At 40.8% G+C, this 20,732-nt stretch overlaps 1 protein-coding gene across 1 annotated transcript in view; it reads right to left on the reverse strand.

Moving 5' to 3' along the window:
- LOC107725603 (plexin-A4-like) overlaps positions 1-20,732 on the reverse strand; it is a 220,866-nt gene that overhangs the window by 18,415 nt on the left and 181,719 nt on the right. The window contains exons 15-26 of the mRNA XM_016534921.1: positions 18,015-18,151; positions 16,731-16,898; positions 16,422-16,515; positions 14,733-14,972; positions 14,499-14,645; positions 13,873-14,107; positions 13,525-13,667; positions 11,993-12,261; positions 7,763-7,829; positions 6,140-6,286; positions 4,355-4,514; positions 1,075-1,178 (exon numbers count right to left, since the gene is read on the reverse strand). Coding sequence (XP_016390407.1) covers positions 1,075-1,178; positions 4,355-4,514; positions 6,140-6,286; positions 7,763-7,829; positions 11,993-12,261; positions 13,525-13,667; positions 13,873-14,107; positions 14,499-14,645; positions 14,733-14,972; positions 16,422-16,515; positions 16,731-16,898; positions 18,015-18,151 — 1,911 coding nt within the window. The remainder of the gene's footprint in view (positions 1-1,074; positions 1,179-4,354; positions 4,515-6,139; positions 6,287-7,762; positions 7,830-11,992; positions 12,262-13,524; positions 13,668-13,872; positions 14,108-14,498; positions 14,646-14,732; positions 14,973-16,421; positions 16,516-16,730; positions 16,899-18,014; positions 18,152-20,732) is intronic.

Genomic DNA, 20,732 nt, shown 5'->3' on the forward strand with positions numbered 1-20,732 from the left:
GCAGACTACTCTCTCAAAAAGCTCATTTGGAGTGTGGCTTACGGAGGAAATAATTTACACCGTAATGAAGCGCTGCCTGTCTCCTCTCCACCCTAAACTGCCCCTCCCAGTTCTCACGTTTTGAGTGTTTATATAATTGCAGATAGACAGATTTTATCAGTCCTCTGCTGAGACAGCATTGCCATACCTGACCCCTGAAACTCGATGGTCCCTGTCCACCACGTTGGAGATCTGTCAGTCAGAGTAGGTTTTCTAAATGACCTGAATGTGCCTTGACTGCACCCTATTATATAGGTCAAAGGGGGCATAAAAGTGTTCGATAGGGCTGAGATGCAATGAATGTTAACAGTGTGTATGTTTCCCTAAACTAGATCAACTAAGACACACTAACAAAAGCAATTACCCTCACAGAGTATCTTTTCTCTGCTCATTCTTTTTTGTGGTAATCACCTCATAAAGGTTCCTTGTTTCATCTGAGACGAACATAAATAGAGCATTACACTTCTGAGCTTCATGAAAGACATTCATCTCGCATTCAAATCTCTTTGTTCCAGTATTAGTTACTCTGTCAGAATCTGCACTATTATTGAAAGCCCACGTCAAAAATCATATCACGCAGAGAGCTGTTTATCAAAAGTCATTAGCTAGATCATCTAAACCGGGTGTCAAGCTACAGATCCACCTGCATCCCACTGCTGTCAGATTAAATGTACTGGGACATCTGGAGATGCTGCTTTAAATAGAAACCAGCAGGTACAATGCTTGTCCTCCTTCTGATTTAAGATAGATTTCAAAGGCTCAAAACAATCTTTTGTGACAGCAGATATCTTTCTATACACTAACTGAAAAAGATTTCAGTCTAAAACAGCAAACAACCTCTTCAACAATTTTTCTCACAAGAAGCCTTGAAGTAGATGGTAGGGATGATAGAAAGAAGAAAGAATGCACCCCTTCTGAAGCATTCATGTCTTGGACCTCGGACTGTATAAAAATCTAAAACTGAACACCTCGTTACAGGAATAAGTTTACCTGGAAACGTGTCTGGTCATGAATACTGCATACACAGGACATTACCTGGTAGTGAGTCAGCATGTTGAGTCTTTTCCAGTCACCCTCAATCTTTGTCGTAACATCTTCATCTTGAAGGATGACTCGTACTACTCTGCCTTGACGCCACTCTGCAATGACAACATCCAGTGATTAATACTCATTTTGAAAGTGCAGCAGAACCAATTAAATTCCATTCACATATATTTGTATATCACTTTTTACAACAGAGATTGTTTCAATGCAGCTTTACAAGAATATGTATGTTTCAATGATACAATGTCATCTGTTCCTAATGAACACGGAATCTTACATTAAATTATATTAAATTAAATTATATCATTAAAGATATTAACTGTTTACAGAGTGAAATAACTTGTATAGTTGCCTCTGAATATTAATTGGACACAGAAAGTATTCCAAACACAAAAACTTTAGCAAACCACAGCAATTCTTTTTTTGTTTGTTTTTTGAACAAGCAATATTTTCAATGCATTAAGCCACGTTAAGCTTTCACATTCAAGCAGACACTCCTATTGTGATGATAAATTTACTGCTATTTATAGTATACAGTAATCTTAAAAATGATTCTCTTTCTTCAGCTTTGAAAGAAAAAGTAGAGCTAAAAAATGACTTTCTTTAAACTTAAAAACGAAAAGGAACAATAGAAGAAAAGAGGCAAGGGACAAAGCCTATACTGAGAGAGAGCAGGAGAAAGACATAAAAACGAGAGAGAAAATAAGGGTACGTGAAGGAGCATTTGAGAAAGGGAGGAAGGAAAGAAAAGGTAAATTAATCTCTTCTGCCCTTTGTTAGAGAGCCGGGCCTTCGAGGCCAGTGGATCGATGGGCGTGATTACAGCCACTGCTGAAAGTCACTTCCTTTTTCATCTGTAGTGGGCCGAGCATCCTGAGCCCAAACGGCCCTGATCGACCGCGTTAAGCCTCCCGCTGAGCTTGCTCTTATTGTAGTTACTGAGCTCACTAGAGATGCACAACAAAATGCGAAGATATTCTCCCACCCTCCCCTCAGCACCCACCAGCCACTGTCTGCAGCCTCAGCAAAAACAGCAACGTGAAACGGCGATGCGATGGGAATCAGTGCTGAATGAAATAAACATATCCCTTTGCAATGTGATGTACGGATAACATGGCCAGGAACAAGAGAGACGTCTCTCTCATTCTTTTTTTTGGACTCCCCTCCGCTGCAAATGAATGTATGATTGGAACGCTAGAGGAGTGAGGCCTCTTCACACCGCCTGCTGCTATCTTTTGCTCTGATTCCAACCAGAAAAGCAAAACAGCAATAACAGGCAAGATGATGAAACATGTCTCTGGGTGATGAGAATAACTTCAAATCTCCAGGAGAGGCCCGACCATTGTTTTATATCTCACTACAGTGCTGTCTATAAACATGCAAATGAACCTAGACTCGAAGTGCAAACAGAAAAGTAAACAGAGGGAAGAATAGAAGCTAAAAGAAAAACAAAACTAGAAGAAAAACCAAATGAAAAGAAAAAAAAAAAAAAGTATAAAAGAAAGATGTGAGAAAACCTAAAAACACAAAAAGAAAAAAGTGACTAGAAACTACAAAAAAGAAAATAAACTTAATAAAAGTGAAATGAAAAGGACAGAATAGAAATGAAAATAAAATAGGGCTGAAAGCAACAGCAGCAGGATATAGCTGGATAGAGAATAAAGCCAACGAGATTGTTAAAATAGAGACTGAGATGGGCTGAAGTGCATTGATTTGCATCACTCTCATTCTTTCCCTCTATCTTCCCTCCCTCCATCCCTGGCCTCAGGGGACTGTGACAGAGAGAATTAAAAACAAAGGCAAGGGACAGAAACACTCCGGTCCAATCTGTCTCAGAGGGATCGAGGAGATGGAGGCTACCTCATTCCTATTACCCATTATCTTTATCTGGCCCCCGGATCAGGGCCAGAGAGTGTGCCGGGGCTCAGGAGACCCTGAGATCCGTTTACGGAATGCCGAGATGCCTCCTCTCAACCAGGGACGCCCGTTGCTTTATCTTACAACACACTCACACACAGTCCCACAGACATCGTCCAATTCTCCCCCCTAATAAAACAATAATAAAACAACACGCTCGCCCTCCGGGGCCCATAAAAGCATTTTACACAGGAGAGCCTGTCAAAGAGGGTAAAATTATTTCTTCACTTATCATGGTCCTAATCCCTTATGGATAGACTAGCGTTAGGCTACGACTTGAGAAATATGCTAACAACAAAAAAAAAAGATTAGTCCAGTCAGTGTGGAAGGAGTAGTGTACAGAATAAACAATCAGATTCTCATTTGGAATTTGTGGAAAAATAGATCTGCACGGATCAGCCTACCAATTTTTTCCCAATACCTATGAGATGCTCCCACCTGTCAATTAGGTGTGTATAAATAAACCCACATACTGTCACAGTTGATATTTTTTTTAACAGCATGTATGTTTAACACATGCATGGAGGCGGGAAGAGCTTAGTGGTTAAAGTGCTGGGGTTGTAATGAGTAGGTTGCCAGTTCAAACTCCAGAAACCAGGACAGATTAACTTTAAAGTTACGGCATCTCCAATGAACTTTGGGTTAGGGTGTGAATTTGGTTGGAGGATGTAAAACATGCTTTGCAATACAAAAGTTAATCATGAAACCAATGTTTACTGGCATGTTCAATCACTTCTGAGCAAGACTAAACCAGAAAAGGGGTATTTAAGATGGATCGTCTTTGATATTAATGTATTGTAACCTTTTGGCTTTGGATAAGGTGGTGTCTGGCAAATAACAAAATGTGCAATTTGGAGATGGAAGGTGTGTGTACAACATAATTGTAGTTCCAAAGGTTTGAAGTTCAAATTCCAGAGGAGACACGGATCCTCAGTGTATATTATATGATTGTGTAAGCCACTTATGTACAGTATAGGTGCATTGATCCTGCTTTGACTCATGTCTCTTTGGATAAAAAGTGTATGCCAACTGTCTTTGCTAGTGGAGTGTTTTTTAAAGAATTGGGCTAATAATCCCACGGTCAGTGGTTCGAATCCCATAAGGGGCAATTTATGGACTTTATTATTGGAACCTCTATTACGATTATGCCCTAGGACCCTGTCTGTCAAATGAGAAATAACAGATTTTGAGATAGGCCGATATTGATATAATGAACACCAATAACCTTCATTTGACCCATCATTCCACAAAAGTCGATGTCATTGATTCACACATTGAATCTCCTGTCCAAGAGCAAATGAAGGGCTGATGAGGAAAACAGATCTTAAAGGGTAAAGGCATCTATTAGTCTTACCTAGGTCCATGTCAGAGGCTTTTGGTCTGTGCGAGGAGGGGACGTTCTTGTAGATGGCGTCCAAGATCTTCTCTTTCACCTGGCTGATAGTGTCACAGTTCAGCACCTTCACCTGCACCTCTGGGCTCTTCTCATTGTCTGGATGCATGCAGTTCACCACCTACACAACACAGAACAAAATTACACCAATTAGCACACGTGTGGGAGAAACAGGAATATTTATGTGGCTGTAAAATGATCTTTCTGCATGATTTGAAATTTATTGAGAGTTTAAAGAATGCTAAAATGCATCCGTGTATGTGAGCCGAAGAATCATGAGAACAAATTTCTGTTAAAAAGTTTAACCAAGCTATATGAAGAGCTTGTAACATGTACATTATATATCTACTGAGGCTATAGTGACTGATCTAGGATCTATGCGTAACACCTAAAATATCATACTTTAATGGATGACAGTTGTCTAGTCAAACCTGTAAAGGTGCACTTTAGTGAACGATGTCAGCAGGTGTAATGGCGCAAACGTAAAAGCCCATTGGCCACCCTGAGGGAGCAGTCACCTCACTCACCTCAGCCTGCAAAAGTATGCAATGAACACTAATTTTTCTCATCTCCCTTGATAGCCATCATTAATGCCACCAATGGTACTGTCATCATCATCAGACATAATTACATAGCTCATAGTTGGTATATAAAGGCTGTGAAGGCCCTTGTTGGCGTCTGTTAATAAAATACCCACACACTGCAAAAGAGCTCATTTACTTGGACTCTCCTGAAGGACCAAAACCAGAATCAATACAATTAAATGCACTGTGTGTGGGCTGTAAGGAAAGGCTTTGTCAGACCTTTCGAAGGGATAGAGCGCGTTTCCCCACAGAATAACCTCTAAACAATAAAGGCCAGAGCTAAGCCCTTTCTTGGACTAAAAAAAAACTGTCAGAAAAGCTTTCGCATTGAAACCAAAACCAAACTTTAATCCAGATCTAAGATCTGTATCTAGGTGCCCTGAAGTTATAACAGGAAATATGTGTAGAAGAAGAATTAAAAATAGTATGAAGGATTTCAAATCAGTGCTAAAATGTTGTGGATGCTGATTGGTCAGTATAACATAACCACTCATATCTTATTGTGTAAGAAATGATTGACTGGAAAATGTCCTCAATATCTTTCTAGAGAAGGCAGAATGTGCTATTGGTAGTGGCTTGTATTGTGGTCAGTCTGCAGCCGTTTAAGTGTTTTGGAAGTGAGGACAGAATGATGAAGCTGAAACGGCTCCTACAGTCATCAAATCAGTGCGGTGTTCAAAGGAATGGGTCGGATGCCAAGAGATGACACTATTCGCCACATTCCTCCTCTTTCGTTTTCTTAGTCTCACATAGAATACAGATTATCCTCCTGACGTGCAGTCCCAGTAAACAGCCCGTCCTGGCATACATGCAGCCCTGAAAACACGGGCTTAGCTCATGCCTGTCACAGTGGCCAGCCAAACACAACACTGCCAATCACCACAGGACAGCAGACAGGTCAAAGGTCATAACAAGCCTGCGTTTTCCCTGTCAGGCGTGAAGACTGTGGGCATTGCATGCTGCGTCAACCCAAACAAATTACCTTACCCTTCTCTCTATCTCCACACCTGTCTGCTTCTGAATGCTTTCATGCTCCTTAGCCACCTTCTCACCCATTTATCCTCGTCTTTTTCTTCATTCCTATTTTACTCCTCTCCTTCTCTATCCTTCCAAAACTGTTCCTCTTTCCTTTCTTCATCCACGGTGTGGTTCAGAGCCTTACCAGAGTCTTGTAATCAATTTGCTGTCTGATGAGCTTGTCTTCACTGAGTGAGTAGCGGGCTTCTCCAGTGATAGAGTCGATGGGGCCTTTTTCCATTTGTTGCTTTATGGCACAGAAAAGAGAGAAGAGGGGCTCCCCGGCACATTCCTTCACGAGGAAAAAAAAGACACTGTCACTTTCACTCTTAAATTTCACACCAACCACCTACAGAGAATGTGGGCTGTCATTCCCTCATTCAGTAACAGTAATAGACATTTTGAAAGGAGCTTTACAGTTGTGGCACTAGTGTCAATTTCAACTGACGCAACAATTTCACTCATATGGATTTCAGTAATAGTTAAACTCGATCCCTGGTGGACAGACAGACAGAGCTGGGACCCACTGTTAACTATTGTAAAAAATGTTGCATTTTTAGCCTGGCTTAAAATTTTGTTATGATTATGACACATTGCGGTATGCCGTGGGAAAAAAATGTGCATTCTTAATGGCCACATCTGTACATTTACATCACAAAGCCATTAAAATAATAGAAATAATTTTTATTTTACTTGAACATTGTTTTAATTTTACTACATACATTTTAATGTGGTAGGGACAATGACACATTTAGATAAACATTATCTGCTAACCATTTTTGAAAAAAATTAAATGTTAAAAAAAAAACAAAGATCAAACAACAATTGGTAGACCCCATGCTGAAGACCCTGAGCTAGAAATTAAGCTGAACTGCAGTGTCTCTAGCTGAATTTAGGCAAAATATGCTTGTTGAAATGAGAAATGGACTGTAAAACCATCTAGTGGTCTGGGCAGCTGGTCAAGCACTGTTCAATAATACTCAAATCAATGTGCTGTGACTACAATAATAATGTTATGGTTTCGCATGGATGAGGTCACAATAAAGTCCTTCTCTTACAGTAGAGTCCAATTTGAGCTTAAATGAATCCTGAAGCTCTCGAGTGATGTTTCGGCTTTATTCACTCAGGTCTAATCCGTTAAACCAGACTGGACAAAACAGCCTTGACTTCCAGAATTTATTGCCTGCTTTGTACATTCCAGAATTCAGGAAATTTCTGTACACTTGCAACATTGCACATGCCATGTTCTGATTGCAGCAGATGTGTTTATTAAGAGATTAATGACAAGTGCTAGAGAGGACCGTGGTGGTGCTGACGGTCACAGTGCTATATGTAGAATTGAGCAGCACCTGCTAAGCCGACTGTCTCATTATAGGAACAGAAAAACGCTGAAGTCAGCAAGACTTGGCCAACTTTAAACCCTCTTTGATTAAAAGTGCATGCAGGCACACTCACATACAGACGTACATACACACCTACACATATTCATACACAACGACACACACACTCTCTCTGTCAAAGACCTGCAGTGCATCACTGCCAATGCTCCCACAGGACTTCACTTGATTCCTCTGTGCTCAACAGTGCATGTGCCAAATGACCTTGAAGGTGACTGATCTCTTTTCTTTGCATATCGGCCAACGGCTAATCTGAATATTCTTCAGCAATTTTAATGGTTGATTCTTAATTATTACATTTAGGCTGCCCAGACCTGAATATGTGGTAACACACACACACACACACACACACACACACAACACGGACTTACCTTGAGGAATTTGTATAGCAGAAAAGTGAACCAATTTGTGAGCATTTTCTCAGCCACAGACTCCGTTCTGAAAAACAAACAAATAAACAGAGTAAATAAATAAATAAATAAATAAAAGCAGCACAAAGCCACGATTATCACTGTGAGTGTCACGCACAAATGCGATTACCACGACCATGAAAAATTCACTTCACAAAGGACGGTGTCTCCTAATGAATAGGACTTTGTTAAACAAACATAATTGCTGGAACATGAATTGCGCTCTGGAATCTATAGCCCCAATCTGCAGGCTGTCTTTATTACCACAATAATCCACAAGACCCTAATACAAGAAACCCAATTAAAAGCCTTTATATGATCTGGCTGGATTGATGCCAAGTGAACCTGCTCTGGCCTGGAATAAGACCGGACTCATTTCCTCCCCCCCACAGTCCGGCCACTGAGCTCGAAATGGATCAGGTTACAATAAAGGGTGGCTGAATGGAAAGCTGGTGTGCATCGGAGTACATCGTGATTGGCTAACACCTTCGCTTGGACCACAGGCTCTGATCCGGCATGAGAGATGTACATACATAATAACTATAACAAAGTGAAACTCAATATACGTGGATCCGGTGTCTCCAGCCCGTGTGTGCCGCAGGGAGCTGGTGAATTGCCAAGGCGCCCTGCAATGAGCCATGGCACAGAGCATCAATATTTCAGGATTACAGCATTGTGGTGTGTGTGCGTCTACGCCTCCTCTGCAGCGCCCTGTATCCCAGCTGCCACCTGCATTCCCACTGTCCCGCTACCGTATTGAGACCTGCCGCTGCACAGTACTGTGTACATGTGCACGTATTTGTGTCTGCGTGTGCCCGCTAAGCTGGCGCAACACCTGGAAAGGATTAGTGTCCCCTTGTTTTGTAGCCACTGCCTTGAGTGGGCCAAAGGAGGACAGGTCCAGGGGTCAACAGGGTCACGTTTCATCTTTCCTTTCATCTCCATCCTAATACTGCCCTGTAATCATCCTCACTCCTGACTGTTCTCAATGCCTGGACCAATTACAAGAGAAACGGTAGGCGGGGGAAAACTTGGAGATGGACCGCAGTATAAAAAAACGGTAACACTTTATTTCGATAGTCCACTTTAGACATTCTATTAACAGTAAGTAACTTTGCAAATACATGTCAACTAGCAGTTAGTAGAGTATTAGTAGACTGTCTGCTTAATATCTTCTAACACTTTCTTTGTCAACATTCTACTAACCCTAAACCTACCCTAACAGTCTACTCTGAGAGTTAGTAGACATGTAGTTGCAAATTAATGAGAATTAGTTGACATGTAGTTGACATGTAGTTACAAAGTTACTTATAGTTAATAGAATGTCTAAAGTGGACTATCGAAATAAAGTGTAACCTAAAAAACAGATAAAAGAAGAAAACAGCTTTTCGCCACCTTCTTGCCTAGGTGTACTGTTATTCCCATTAAGCTTTCTCTTTCTTGTGCTATCGGCTGGTTTGATGGTAATTATTGTTGGCAAGACCCCATAAACTCACTTACCCATATCCTGTGTTACCTCTCGGCTCACCGGAGGGGGAATAAGTAGCCTCGTTGCCAGACAATCCTGGCACAACCTCTCCATAACTTTGCCACAGCGCCAAGAGCAACCAACTATCACTGTCCCCCAAATCCTTATGTCACATATCACTGGCACAGAGAGCGAGCGCTTGTTTGGCTTTGGTTTAGGGAGGCAGGAAAAGTGATGCCCATCCAGCGGTGAGGAATGGGATGTGGGCAGCACCTGGTGCTTAGTTCCCCCTGATTAAACAGCCATTTCGTAGTGGAACGAAGCAAAATCTGCTGGAGGATTCCTCCACGTCGAATGTGCAAAGAGGCACATTGGAGCTACGCTCCTTAAACAAGAGAAAGAGGGAGAGGAAAGAGCTCCATATATCTTCCTCATCATCTCTCGCATACAGCAAAGGCCAATTACATTTGATGCTGCTTTCTGCCACCGCAAATGGATATGAACAGCCAGCTCTGCCAACTTCGAGGACCTGAGAGTGGTTTATGATTCCAGACACCCTGCAAAAATGAGAACTGTCACCCTATGACAGATACTGCACAGCAAATGTGTGTTATATGCAGAAAATGCATCTTGTAAACAAGTTCATAGATTTAACTGTGTTGCTAAGTGCGTGGGGTTGACTGAGTAAAGGTTTTACTGAGAGTTAGCCTCAGCATGCTATGAAATTGAAACTATGCTTCAGCTAAAAGCTAGCCAGGAACAGACACACACCTGGCTAATGGGCTGACGTTATTCATGTTGCAGCATCATAGGCTTTATTTTCTTAACCAAACAATCGTCTGTTGAAACAAACTCCCCCTCCTTAATGCATGCGTGTTAAAGAACGCAGCTTGAAACCAGGAATAATTTCAATTTCGCACTCCGCCTCACGTGGAGAAGATTGTCCGCTCGGCGCACTGTCGGGTCCCGCTGCGTAACCATGGTCCCCCTTCACTAAGGATTATCCCCTGAGAATAATCACAGGACTTCTATTCAGCTCTGCCTGACTGTGTGTGTATGTGTATGAAAGTGTGCACGAACGTGTTGGTCACTAAACGGCGGAGTAAAAATATGTGTACGAGCATATGCAGGAACAGGAGACCCACGTGGACTTCACTGATGCCATACATATAGAGAAAATAGGCTACATGATCTGAGAGGTTATTTTTATTCGTAGATGAGGAGAGTGGGCTGCAGGGAGCGAGGGAGAAGGAGAAATATGACAGATGGTTCTAGAAGCCGCCCATTAGTTAGTTAGCCTGTGTGTGCTTGTGAACTCAGGTTGAGGCTGGACAGATGGGGCGGCCGTCGCAAGCGCTTTCTTGGAAATGGGGAAACGAAAGCTGGTTGGAGGCTTCTGCCAAAGATGTCCTGCTTCTCTGCATTTTAAACACAGATTTAGAAATCATGCAGTGAAAGAGAGACAGGGATGAGAAAATTATTCTCAGACAACAGCTTAAGCTTCTCTGTTCTGGCCCAGTGCTCTGTATCGTCCCTTCCTAAGCAGTTGCTGGAGGTTAGACAGGTTCCATGTGGTGAAGATCGCTCTATATACCCGTGAGGGTCTAATCCATTGAAATAGATGGACTAAAACTGTGCTTCTCATCTACACACTTCATGGTTTAATACATTTCAGTGTTTCTTTTTAATGATAATTTTTATACAATAAAGAATTTTTGTAAAATGTTGAATCTGGAGCCTGAAGCAGAACGTGTTGAGAGCCACTGGTTGAAAGCTAGGTCATGATGAGACATTGTAGCAAACATCCATCACAAAGTGCAGATGTTTCGGGTGCATACAAAAAGGTGACAGGGTTGGTTTTGACTCTGACAGAAGCCTGACTGAAACAAAGAAAAATCTCTTTTATTTTCCGCTAATATGCACAGCAGCTCTTTGTGCAATTAATCTTCCCTTTGCTGGTTTCAATTAATCACGCCTGTAATCAAGGGTGTTGAATCAGTTATGATTCAGTCAAGGAGCTCCTCTTGTAGTTGTCACATGATCAGCCTACCGCTATTAGCAAGCTTGTTTTGACCTATACATTAAGTTGTATTTCATGTCATTATTTTGCTCTGAAAGCACTCTATTTTTTCATCCCAGTAGTTTCAGTTAGCAAAAATATCAGAAGTACAACTAACTTCACAAATCGATCGCTAGAACATTAAGAAAAATTAAAGAAACATTAGAAGTGTTCAAATGAGTGAAATTAATTAAAAATCAATATGGTATGGTAATAATATTGTCCTCTATGCTGTTAGAATCCAGAGACACAAAGGTGTTGATTGCATGGGGAATTGAGGTTCACATATCTCCCAACATTCAGTAGGTTTTTAGTGCACTGTTAATTGGATCTCAAACTAATTAATCCTAATTACAATTCAATGATGAGCATGTCAGTGCATTACATGTTTGGGAGAGAAAGTGTGCATTTTGATGTCCCCAAATGCAATTACTCCCATTCAGTGCACTAGAGTCCACGTATCACAGACAATTTGCAGAGGTCATCTGCTCTCGTTTATGAAGTTGACTATAATTAGAATCAGGCAGATTGAAATGATTCCAAAATTTAGAACACGTGCTCTGTTGATTACACTCACTTGAGGGGCATTTATAATCAGTAAAACCCACTGGACTGCAGGGCTAGATTTTTTAAGATGACTCTTCATGTAAAATGTGTCTAGTACCTTCTGAGTAAGAGTTTGGGATGGTTCTTGCTTTCCAGGTTCTTGTCAATGAGGTCAGACAGCAGGTGTTTGAGCACGTCCGTTGCATACTCCAGTTTACTTTGCAAAACGGTCATGATCAAGGAGGCGACGTTACCGCGGTCTCGCATGGAGAAGCCTCTCTGAGACTCTAGGGTTCGGATGAAGGACAGCAGGAAAACCTTGTTGTTGATAAGCTGTCCAAACAGTTTTAGGCCCTTTTCCACCTGTTCCTGTCTGTAACCTGGCACCTGCAGAAAAAAATGGTTACAAACAGATGACATTTCACAGCCTGAATGTGATAATTCACCAGCATATTTATACAGCATCAACATATTTATGATACCATTTGCTTTATACATTCACATTCTTGTTCTTATTTTGCACAATTCATTAGTGAATGTTAAGAAAAAAGAGAATATTTTATTTAAATCGTTGTATTTGACTTTAAGTAGCCTTCCCTTCAGAGCTAACCAACTCATCACAACTGTCAAATTTTATTTTTGTCATGTTTAAGAATGCTCACTTAAACTTCAGCTAGGCTTATTTGCCTACAGTATCCTCTGCTAGTGTCCAATGAAACACCCACAGGCATTTAAACAAATAAAAAAGCAAACCTAAGGCTAAATAATCCAGGATACAAATGAAAAGCTTACATCTAATAACAGCTGCTCACTGGGTTAAAATGCATTTACTGTGCACTTAGAATACCTGATGACAAACACTTAACCACGCAGAGACCTCATGACATCATTTGATGCCATTTGCTTTCATCAATAATCATTAAACACCTGTCAAAATCTCGAGACGGTTCCTGTCATTAGCTGTGATTTTACAATAAACTTTTCCAGAGAGAGGGGACGTTTATTCCAATTAAGCCTTAATTGATATAGCTGATTAGAACCAGAGCTCAGCTGGCATAAGCAGGTAAGATGTGGCTCATATGTTGGCTGAAGAAATGTGTGTGATTCAATTAAAACTGTCCATCACTGTCATAGCGGGGGGTAAATAACCCGTAGCTCGGTGTACCCTGTGTTGGATTTTAATTCTGTTCCCCACACTCAGAAAAAAAAAAACAGTTGAGTTGCATGTCATTACTGTTATTAACGAAAGACTGATTGTGAATCAGAGAGCAGCTCATTATTTTAAGAAAAAAATGAGTGAGGGAGAGAGAGAGAGCACGCATGTAGATTATAATGAGAGCTGCTGTCTTTTGTTTACTGAGGGTGAACACAAACAGCACAGTGACAGCTTTAATTCCCAACAACCCCACTGTGCTGTTAGTCCTTCAGAACCGAAAAACAGAAAGAAAAAATATATACTTAGCAGCCATCACTGTGACTGTTCCTCACACAGGTACAATGTGCAGTAATTACATGCATACATGAATATGCAAATGGATGTATGTGCATCTCAGAAACAAAGGGACATCTCAGAAACATCTCAAAGGGCCCTTTGGATGCAAATTTGTTATTTCACAAAACATTTTTGCATCAATAAAATTGTTAGATTACCTCCAGGTCTCTAAGGACAGGGTGCTCCTCAATGCCAGGAAACAGGACTCGCATTGTGTATGTGCGGTAGTCTAAAAATGGAATACCAGCTCCGTCCAGATCGCTGGTGAGCTCGTGAATATCTGTCTGCAGCTCTGCAAATGCTGTGGAAGACGCAAAACACAAAGAACAAATAGATTGAGATCACTAAATACTTCTCGGAAACATTTAATCTGTGCAAATGTTGCAGAGGCGGTTTATGAAGTATTTCGATCATTTTGATCATACTGGATTGTGCAAATTCTGACTCACAATCTGGACTGACATCACCTTTTTACTCCAGAGTCAAACCACTTCCTGACTACTTACCCTCCTTGCACTCCAAGGCTACTCTGGACTCCAGGTTGTCCATCTGCATCTGCAGGCGCTTGAGAGTGAGGTCACTCTCACGGGATTTGCGCTTGTAGGCAATGAGGACAATGACGATGAAGAAGATGAGGAGGCCTCCTGCCCCAGCAATGCTGATGACGGCGGTGCTGCTGAGGGGGCTGTCAGAGGTGATGTGGACCACACCTGGAGAGAACTCGATGCCACCTACACGGGCCTAAAATGAAGCACATTTTGTGAAGATTTGAATGAATCCAATACTTTGTAGTAGGTAAAATTGCCAGACTGGTATCTTGTTCAATAACCTGAGCTACCATTCGAAGCAGATCAATATACATCTAAAGATGGAGGAAATCTATTTTATTTGTTGTTATTGTGTCACTATAGCACTTTCACTTCACACGACTGTCAACAAGCAGGCAGCCACCTAAAGTATCCACTGAGAAGCATAAAATGTTTTTATTAGGTTTTTTAGCTCTAATAATTCTTATTGAGGAGGTATTTTCTATTTCTCTGCCAACTTCTCAGAAAGTACAATAACCACAAAGTCCCCAAAGCATTAGTTCACTGCGGAAAATGGATATGCGCCCCAGTATTCAGCAGCTTACCAGAACCTTATGTCGCCCAGTCAGATTGGGTGATTCGCAGAGCAGTTGAGTATCTGATACAGTTAATGTGCAAGGTTTGTCTCCAATCAGAACAGTGTAGTTAAGCTTCCCGTTGCCACCCGGGGCTGGAGGGAGGAAGTTTCTACCCTGAAAATCACATTCACAAAATGTAGTAACTGCAATGGACAACTGAAAGACCAACAATGCTGAAATTTATGTAAATGCTTGATTTACCTTGAGTATGATGGGAGACCCTGGCTTGAGCTCCTGGACCCCAGACACACTGAGCAGTTCAAATACTGGATTTGGGTAGTAGATGAAGTTGGTGCTGTTGAGGGCCAGCACAGACTGAACGTTGTCCAGGATGAAGCCGAACTCATCGGGTCTCTCTGGAACTTCCTTTTGCCTGCTTAGACTGTAGGGAAGCTCTGGGGCCATGCACTGCATAGTGGTGGGACTCAGAACCTGACATATCTGGTAAGGGGAAACAGATGACATTGAACATTCAATAAGTCATTTGCAGTCCATGTGCAATTTAGAATAAAATAAACTATACTCCATTTACATTACAAACAGTAATTCAGATTAAGACGGTTTTAATCAGTTATGCATGAATAAAAATACCTGGATTTAACCACAACTTCCTACAAAAGAGGTTTTGTCTCAACAAAGCAGCACTAAATTAGCACTTTTAAAATGGCCACACTGTGATTGTGCTTACAGTGCTGGTGACTCATCAACGGATAAATAACCGCACTTCCCTGAGAGAGATTTGACATTGTCATCTCTCCTTGACTCTCTGTCTGTCTTCATCTCTCTTCTTTCTCTCACATAGGTCACATATACATACTGCAGCTAAATGTGGTTATCAGGCCTTTGACTACTTAATCTCATTCTGTCCACATCATTATTTACAGGAAGTCAGTGTTTCTTAGCCCACTTCTTTACTTTTCCCCCTTCTTTCTTATTAACAGGTCAGGTTTATTAAATGCAAACTTATGGCATAGGTTTATTCAAACCTATATATGCATTCACTTTGAAGTGTATAAATAAAAAGCCAGACAAGACCCTTAAGTTTTGTGAACCCACAGTGCTTTGCAGTTGGCTGTTAAAATACCCAGACAGCAGACTCGCCATCAAAAACATCCCTACAGATATCTCCAGTCATTTTAATTGGATTCCTCTCAAAGCTATAGCAGCCAGGCAGTCGAACCTTCACTTCCTCTATCACAAAGGCTTCTATAGAAAGTTGCAACGGGTGGAATTGTTCAAGATCAAATAGATTTCAGGTCACCTTTTTTTTCCCACCGCAAAAAGTCAGGTCAAACTCTTTTCAGACTACTTATGAGCGATCGCATTACAAACAAGGATATGAGACGTCTTGCACTCCACAAACAACTTCTTTCAGAGACTGCAAGGTAGGGTATGACTTTTTTCTGCCGTGCTTTGAGGAGCAGTGTGCCAAAGCCTAATCATATCGCAGCCCAGATGCTAAATGCGGCCATGTGTGAGATACGTGCCCGAGATAACATTACGCTCTTTTGTCTCTGTTGCCTTTCAATCAGATCTCACTGAGTGCAGCCTCCCATGGCTCTTTGGGTCCATTCTGAAGACGGGGAACATGATATCCTTGTCTATGCATCCACCCTGTGTTACGGCATTCTCCTCTTTCCCGCACAATGGGAACATTGCTGCTACTGCTGCTGAGACCTGGCAGTTTTCCTGTTCTCTGTCTGTTTCTTTGTCTCTCTCTCTCTACTTATTTCCCTCTTTTATGCAGCTACTGTCCCGGATCCAATGGTGCACAGCCGACACAGGTGATTGGAGCAGGGGGAATAGTCTGCTAATGGTCATTCCAGTTCACTAGCCTCAGGTTAGGTGAAGGCCGAGTGATCGTTTACTGTGGAAAATGTTTGCACTTACGTTGACCGTCTCCAAGTTCTTATACTTGGCTCTGATGAGAGGAGTCTGAATGATGTCCAGGTTTGTCCCGGTCACAGTCACTGGTGTGTTGCCACTGTGAAAACAACACCATGTTTGTTAAACATTCACTTTGTGAGGTTCTTTACAATAATCTTTAGATATTTTTATTAGATTAAAATCAACAGTGCATACATTTTTAACCATAAAAAGTTCATAATGATAATCAATTTGAAATTGCACGGTCTGGGGGCAAAATTATGGGCTGTTTCCCCAACGGCCTTGTCTTAACTGGCTTTGTAGTACACACACCTGAAAATGCTCCACTCAGGTTCAAATTTGGTGATAGTGGGGTCCTCCACATACTCAAACTTGAGATCTTTGTGAATGTGGGATTTATCCACAAACACCGATACGGACACGTTTCCGTAGCCTTGCATAGAGGTGTGAGAACGACACGTTATCCACTGTCCTCCTCGCCTGTTTTGTCAGAAAAAAAAAAAACAGTGTATGAGTAGACGTTCTTTACACTTTTCAATATTTAAGAGTTTTATACTAAATTAAACTTTCAATTCAAAAAATGGAAAAATTGAAAAAATTTAATCTATTATAAATGTATTGATACCTGCTTTAAGAATTGGTTCAGTTAATTGGTTTTGTATTATTAAAGGGGTCCTATTATGCTTTTTCACTTTTTCAACTTTAGTTTAGTCTGTAATGTTGCTGTTTGAGCATAAAAAAGTCTGCAAAGTTACAAAGTTCAAAGTCCACTTCAAAAGGAGATATTTTATTTAACAGAAATCACTTTTCAAAAACTACAATGAACGACTCGTTTTTGGACTACAATGCATATTTTTCAGGATTTGTGATATCACAAATATCGACAAATGGGATGAGACCTGGTTGAGCTGCACTAGAGAAGGCAACGAGTGTTATTACTATGTCGGAGACACGCTAGCTTTCCCAAGGCAGACAAACTTAGAGTGGTTACAATCATCCGAGTTTAAATCGCGCTCAAATTTATTTGATTTTGACGCAATATTTACACTGAAGCTCGCAGTATGCGGCTATGGTAAGGGGCATGACATTTCCCAACCAGGCGCTGAGTGCTGCCAATCACAACACACACTGGCCTAGCTAACCAATCACAGCACATTTTGTATTTAAGAATGCGGGCCTTCATTTGATACAGGAACTAACAGACTGGGGAGAGAGGTGTTGTAATAATGTAAAATATGTGAAAAATAATGTGTTTTTCGAACAACCTAGTAGGAGAGCCTGTTCTAGTACACCCCCAAAACAAAATCAAGACTTTATAAAAGAGCATAATAGGACCCCTTTAAAGAGTTGGTTTTATGTGGCTGTAAAGAGTATTCCAATTAAAGCAAAGCATACTCGACCTAATTTAATCTTCTGCTCATATGAAGGCTATTGATGTTATTGATTAGAGATCAGAAACTCTCAAGCTCTTAAGATCAGTATTGACTTTCTTTGGTGGTTTGGATCCGGCAGAGGCTTTGAATGACCGGCAAACTAACCAAAAAGCACGATGACATCTCAAAGGGCAGTGCGCTGTACCTTTCCATTCAACCCTACCTTTGATAGGCGCACTGCTGGTCTTTAAACATGATTGAGACATTGCTGCCCGCATCCAGGTTGCTGCCGGTGATGTTAACTATGGTGCCTCCAGATACTGGCCCTCGGTTCGGCTTTAAACTCAACAGTCTAGGGATCTGTAGAAAGCAAGGCCAAAACAAGCAATGGGAATTATTTACAAGCTCACACATCACATGACGAAGGTGAGGCAGCAATCCCTCATGTTTTTCATTCTTCTGTATCTCTTTCCCTATCTGATTATCACCTCCTTTTCTCAGAACACCAATTGCCCTCCTCACACAAGAATAACATAATCCAATTACCATATCTGAATGAGACATAAAAGCCATTAATGTTTGCATAAAACTGATAAATGCTATAAAATGGCTCTATAACAGGAAAAATTACACTGCAGCTCAATTCATTTGGATGGCTGGATCACAATCTGATTATGGGTGTTATATCAGCATGTGCACTGGGAGTACTAGAAGCAAGAGAAAAGTGTAGGATGGATATAAAACTGAGTGTGGCCAGTGTCATGCAAGATCCTATCAAAGACAGAATCCTACTGGCTGAAAGAGCTTTTCTTGATCTGAAAAATCTTACAAAATCACTTTATGTATGTGGTCTCAACCATATAAATATGCTGACGAATGTCTTGTATTGTATAACCAAAACAACTAAAACTAAAACTAACAATTCTTCGTAGATTTTCTCAGTTGTTAAGCACATTGGCTTAGAATACCACTATCCTGCTGGCTTAGCATAACGGTAAATAATTCACCTGCCAGCCTTCCTTGTGGGTTTATGTATACACTATTTTCTTCAAATATATATTTAAAAAAAAAACTTACATTTGCTTAAGCTTACATTGTTTTATTCACTAATTGTTTTAGTAAATCAAGATCCCTATCAAGGGAAATGTTAAGTAAATTACATCATGTAAAACAGTGGTTCCCAAACTTTTTCTGCCGGGCCCCCCTTTTGAAGAGAAAAATATTTTCAGGGCCCCCTCCTCTTTTTTTTTTTTTTTTTTTTTTAGAAAGTCTCTTATGCTCAGCAAGAATGCATTTATTTATTAAAATACAGTAAACTGCAATATTGTGAAATGTGTCAATTTAAAATATCTATTTGTATGTTTAATATATTGTATTCCTGTGATCAAAGCTGAATTTCAGCATCATTACTCCAGTCTTCAGTGTCACATGATCCTTCAGAAATTATTCTAATATGCTGATTTGCTGCTCAAGAAACATTTCTGATTATTTTAATGCTGAAAACAGTTGTGCTGCTTCATATTTTTGAGGAAACAATTTTTTTCATGATTCACTTATGAACATGCACCCTCTCAGACATGACCTTGATAGCAAAATTAGATATATGATTTGAAATATTGTGATTAACATAGTACTACTTAACTAGCCTACTTGCCGTCTTAACTTGTTTGGCTTCATTACCCACCTTCATACTGGTGAATCTGAGGGCGAGATATGCCTAACGTTAGTCATATGTTCTTGTCTTTTCACCGCACTGGATGCGACGGCCGCACCGCAACAGCTGATGTCAACTGGACGCAACAAATGTAACATTGCAAATCCAATTGTCTTTTGTGTCAGAGCTGGAAGTCCTTTCACAAACTTGTAACTTTTATGCTTAGAGCAGAACCATGCATCGTTCATTTATATTTCTACATGGCTCCCTGCAATACAACTCTGATTCTTCATTCACGCCATCTAGTGGTCTGTTATTGATACAACCACAACTGCTACAACTGATAACGGAGCGCTCAAGCTGGTATTGCGAGTCATGATGCGGTAATTGGAATGTCAAATTAATATTTTGCGTTCAATTATTTACTTATCAGGCAAAGTGGCCGCATGAAAAGCGGGGAAGTTACGCAGTGTAGTCTTTATCACCCTGCAGAGGTTTCTTTTGCAAAATAATCTGCTGAGTCACATCATTCAAATATGCTGATTTGCAGCTCAAGAAACATTTCTGATTATTTTAATGCTGAAAACAGTTGTGCTGCTTCATATTTTTGAGGAAACAATTTTTTTCATGATTCACTTATGAACATGCACCCTCTCAGACATGACCTTGATAGCAAAATTAGATATATGATTTGAAATATTGTGATTAACATAGTACTACTTAACTAGCCTACTTGCCGTCTTAACTTGTTCGGCTTCATTACCCACCTTTGTACTGGTGAATCTGAGGGCGAGATATGCCTAGTCATATTTTCTTGTCTTTTCACCACACTGGACGCGATTTGCAAATCCAATTGTCCTTTGTGTCAGAGCGCTGGAGTTCGCATCCACAGCTGAGAACATCACTGGGTTCTATTTGCTTTTGTCAAATTGTGCCGCTCGCGTCTGGTGTAGACACGTTGTACACGTTGTTGTGAATCTTAAGTATATTCATAATCTGCTTTACATTTACCTGGCACTGGAAGTCCTTTCAGTCCTTTCACACTTTTATGCTTAGAGCAGAACCATGCATCGTTCATTTATATTTCTACATGGCTCCCTGCAATACAACTCTGATTCTTCATTCACGCCATCTAGTGGTCTGTTATTGATACAACCACAACTGCTACAACTGATAAAGGGGCGCTCAAGTGGGTACTGCAAGTCATGTTGAGTAGAGCCCGACCGATATATCGTTTAGCCAATATTATCGGCCGATATGAGCCTGTCGCCGATATATCGTATCGGC

Source organism: Sinocyclocheilus rhinocerous, unplaced genomic scaffold (genome assembly GCF_001515625.1).
Source record: "Sinocyclocheilus rhinocerous isolate Xijiao unplaced genomic scaffold, SAMN03320098_v1.1 scaffold153, whole genome shotgun sequence".
In the NCBI taxonomy this organism is placed as follows: domain Eukaryota; kingdom Metazoa; phylum Chordata; class Actinopteri; order Cypriniformes; family Cyprinidae; genus Sinocyclocheilus; species Sinocyclocheilus rhinocerous.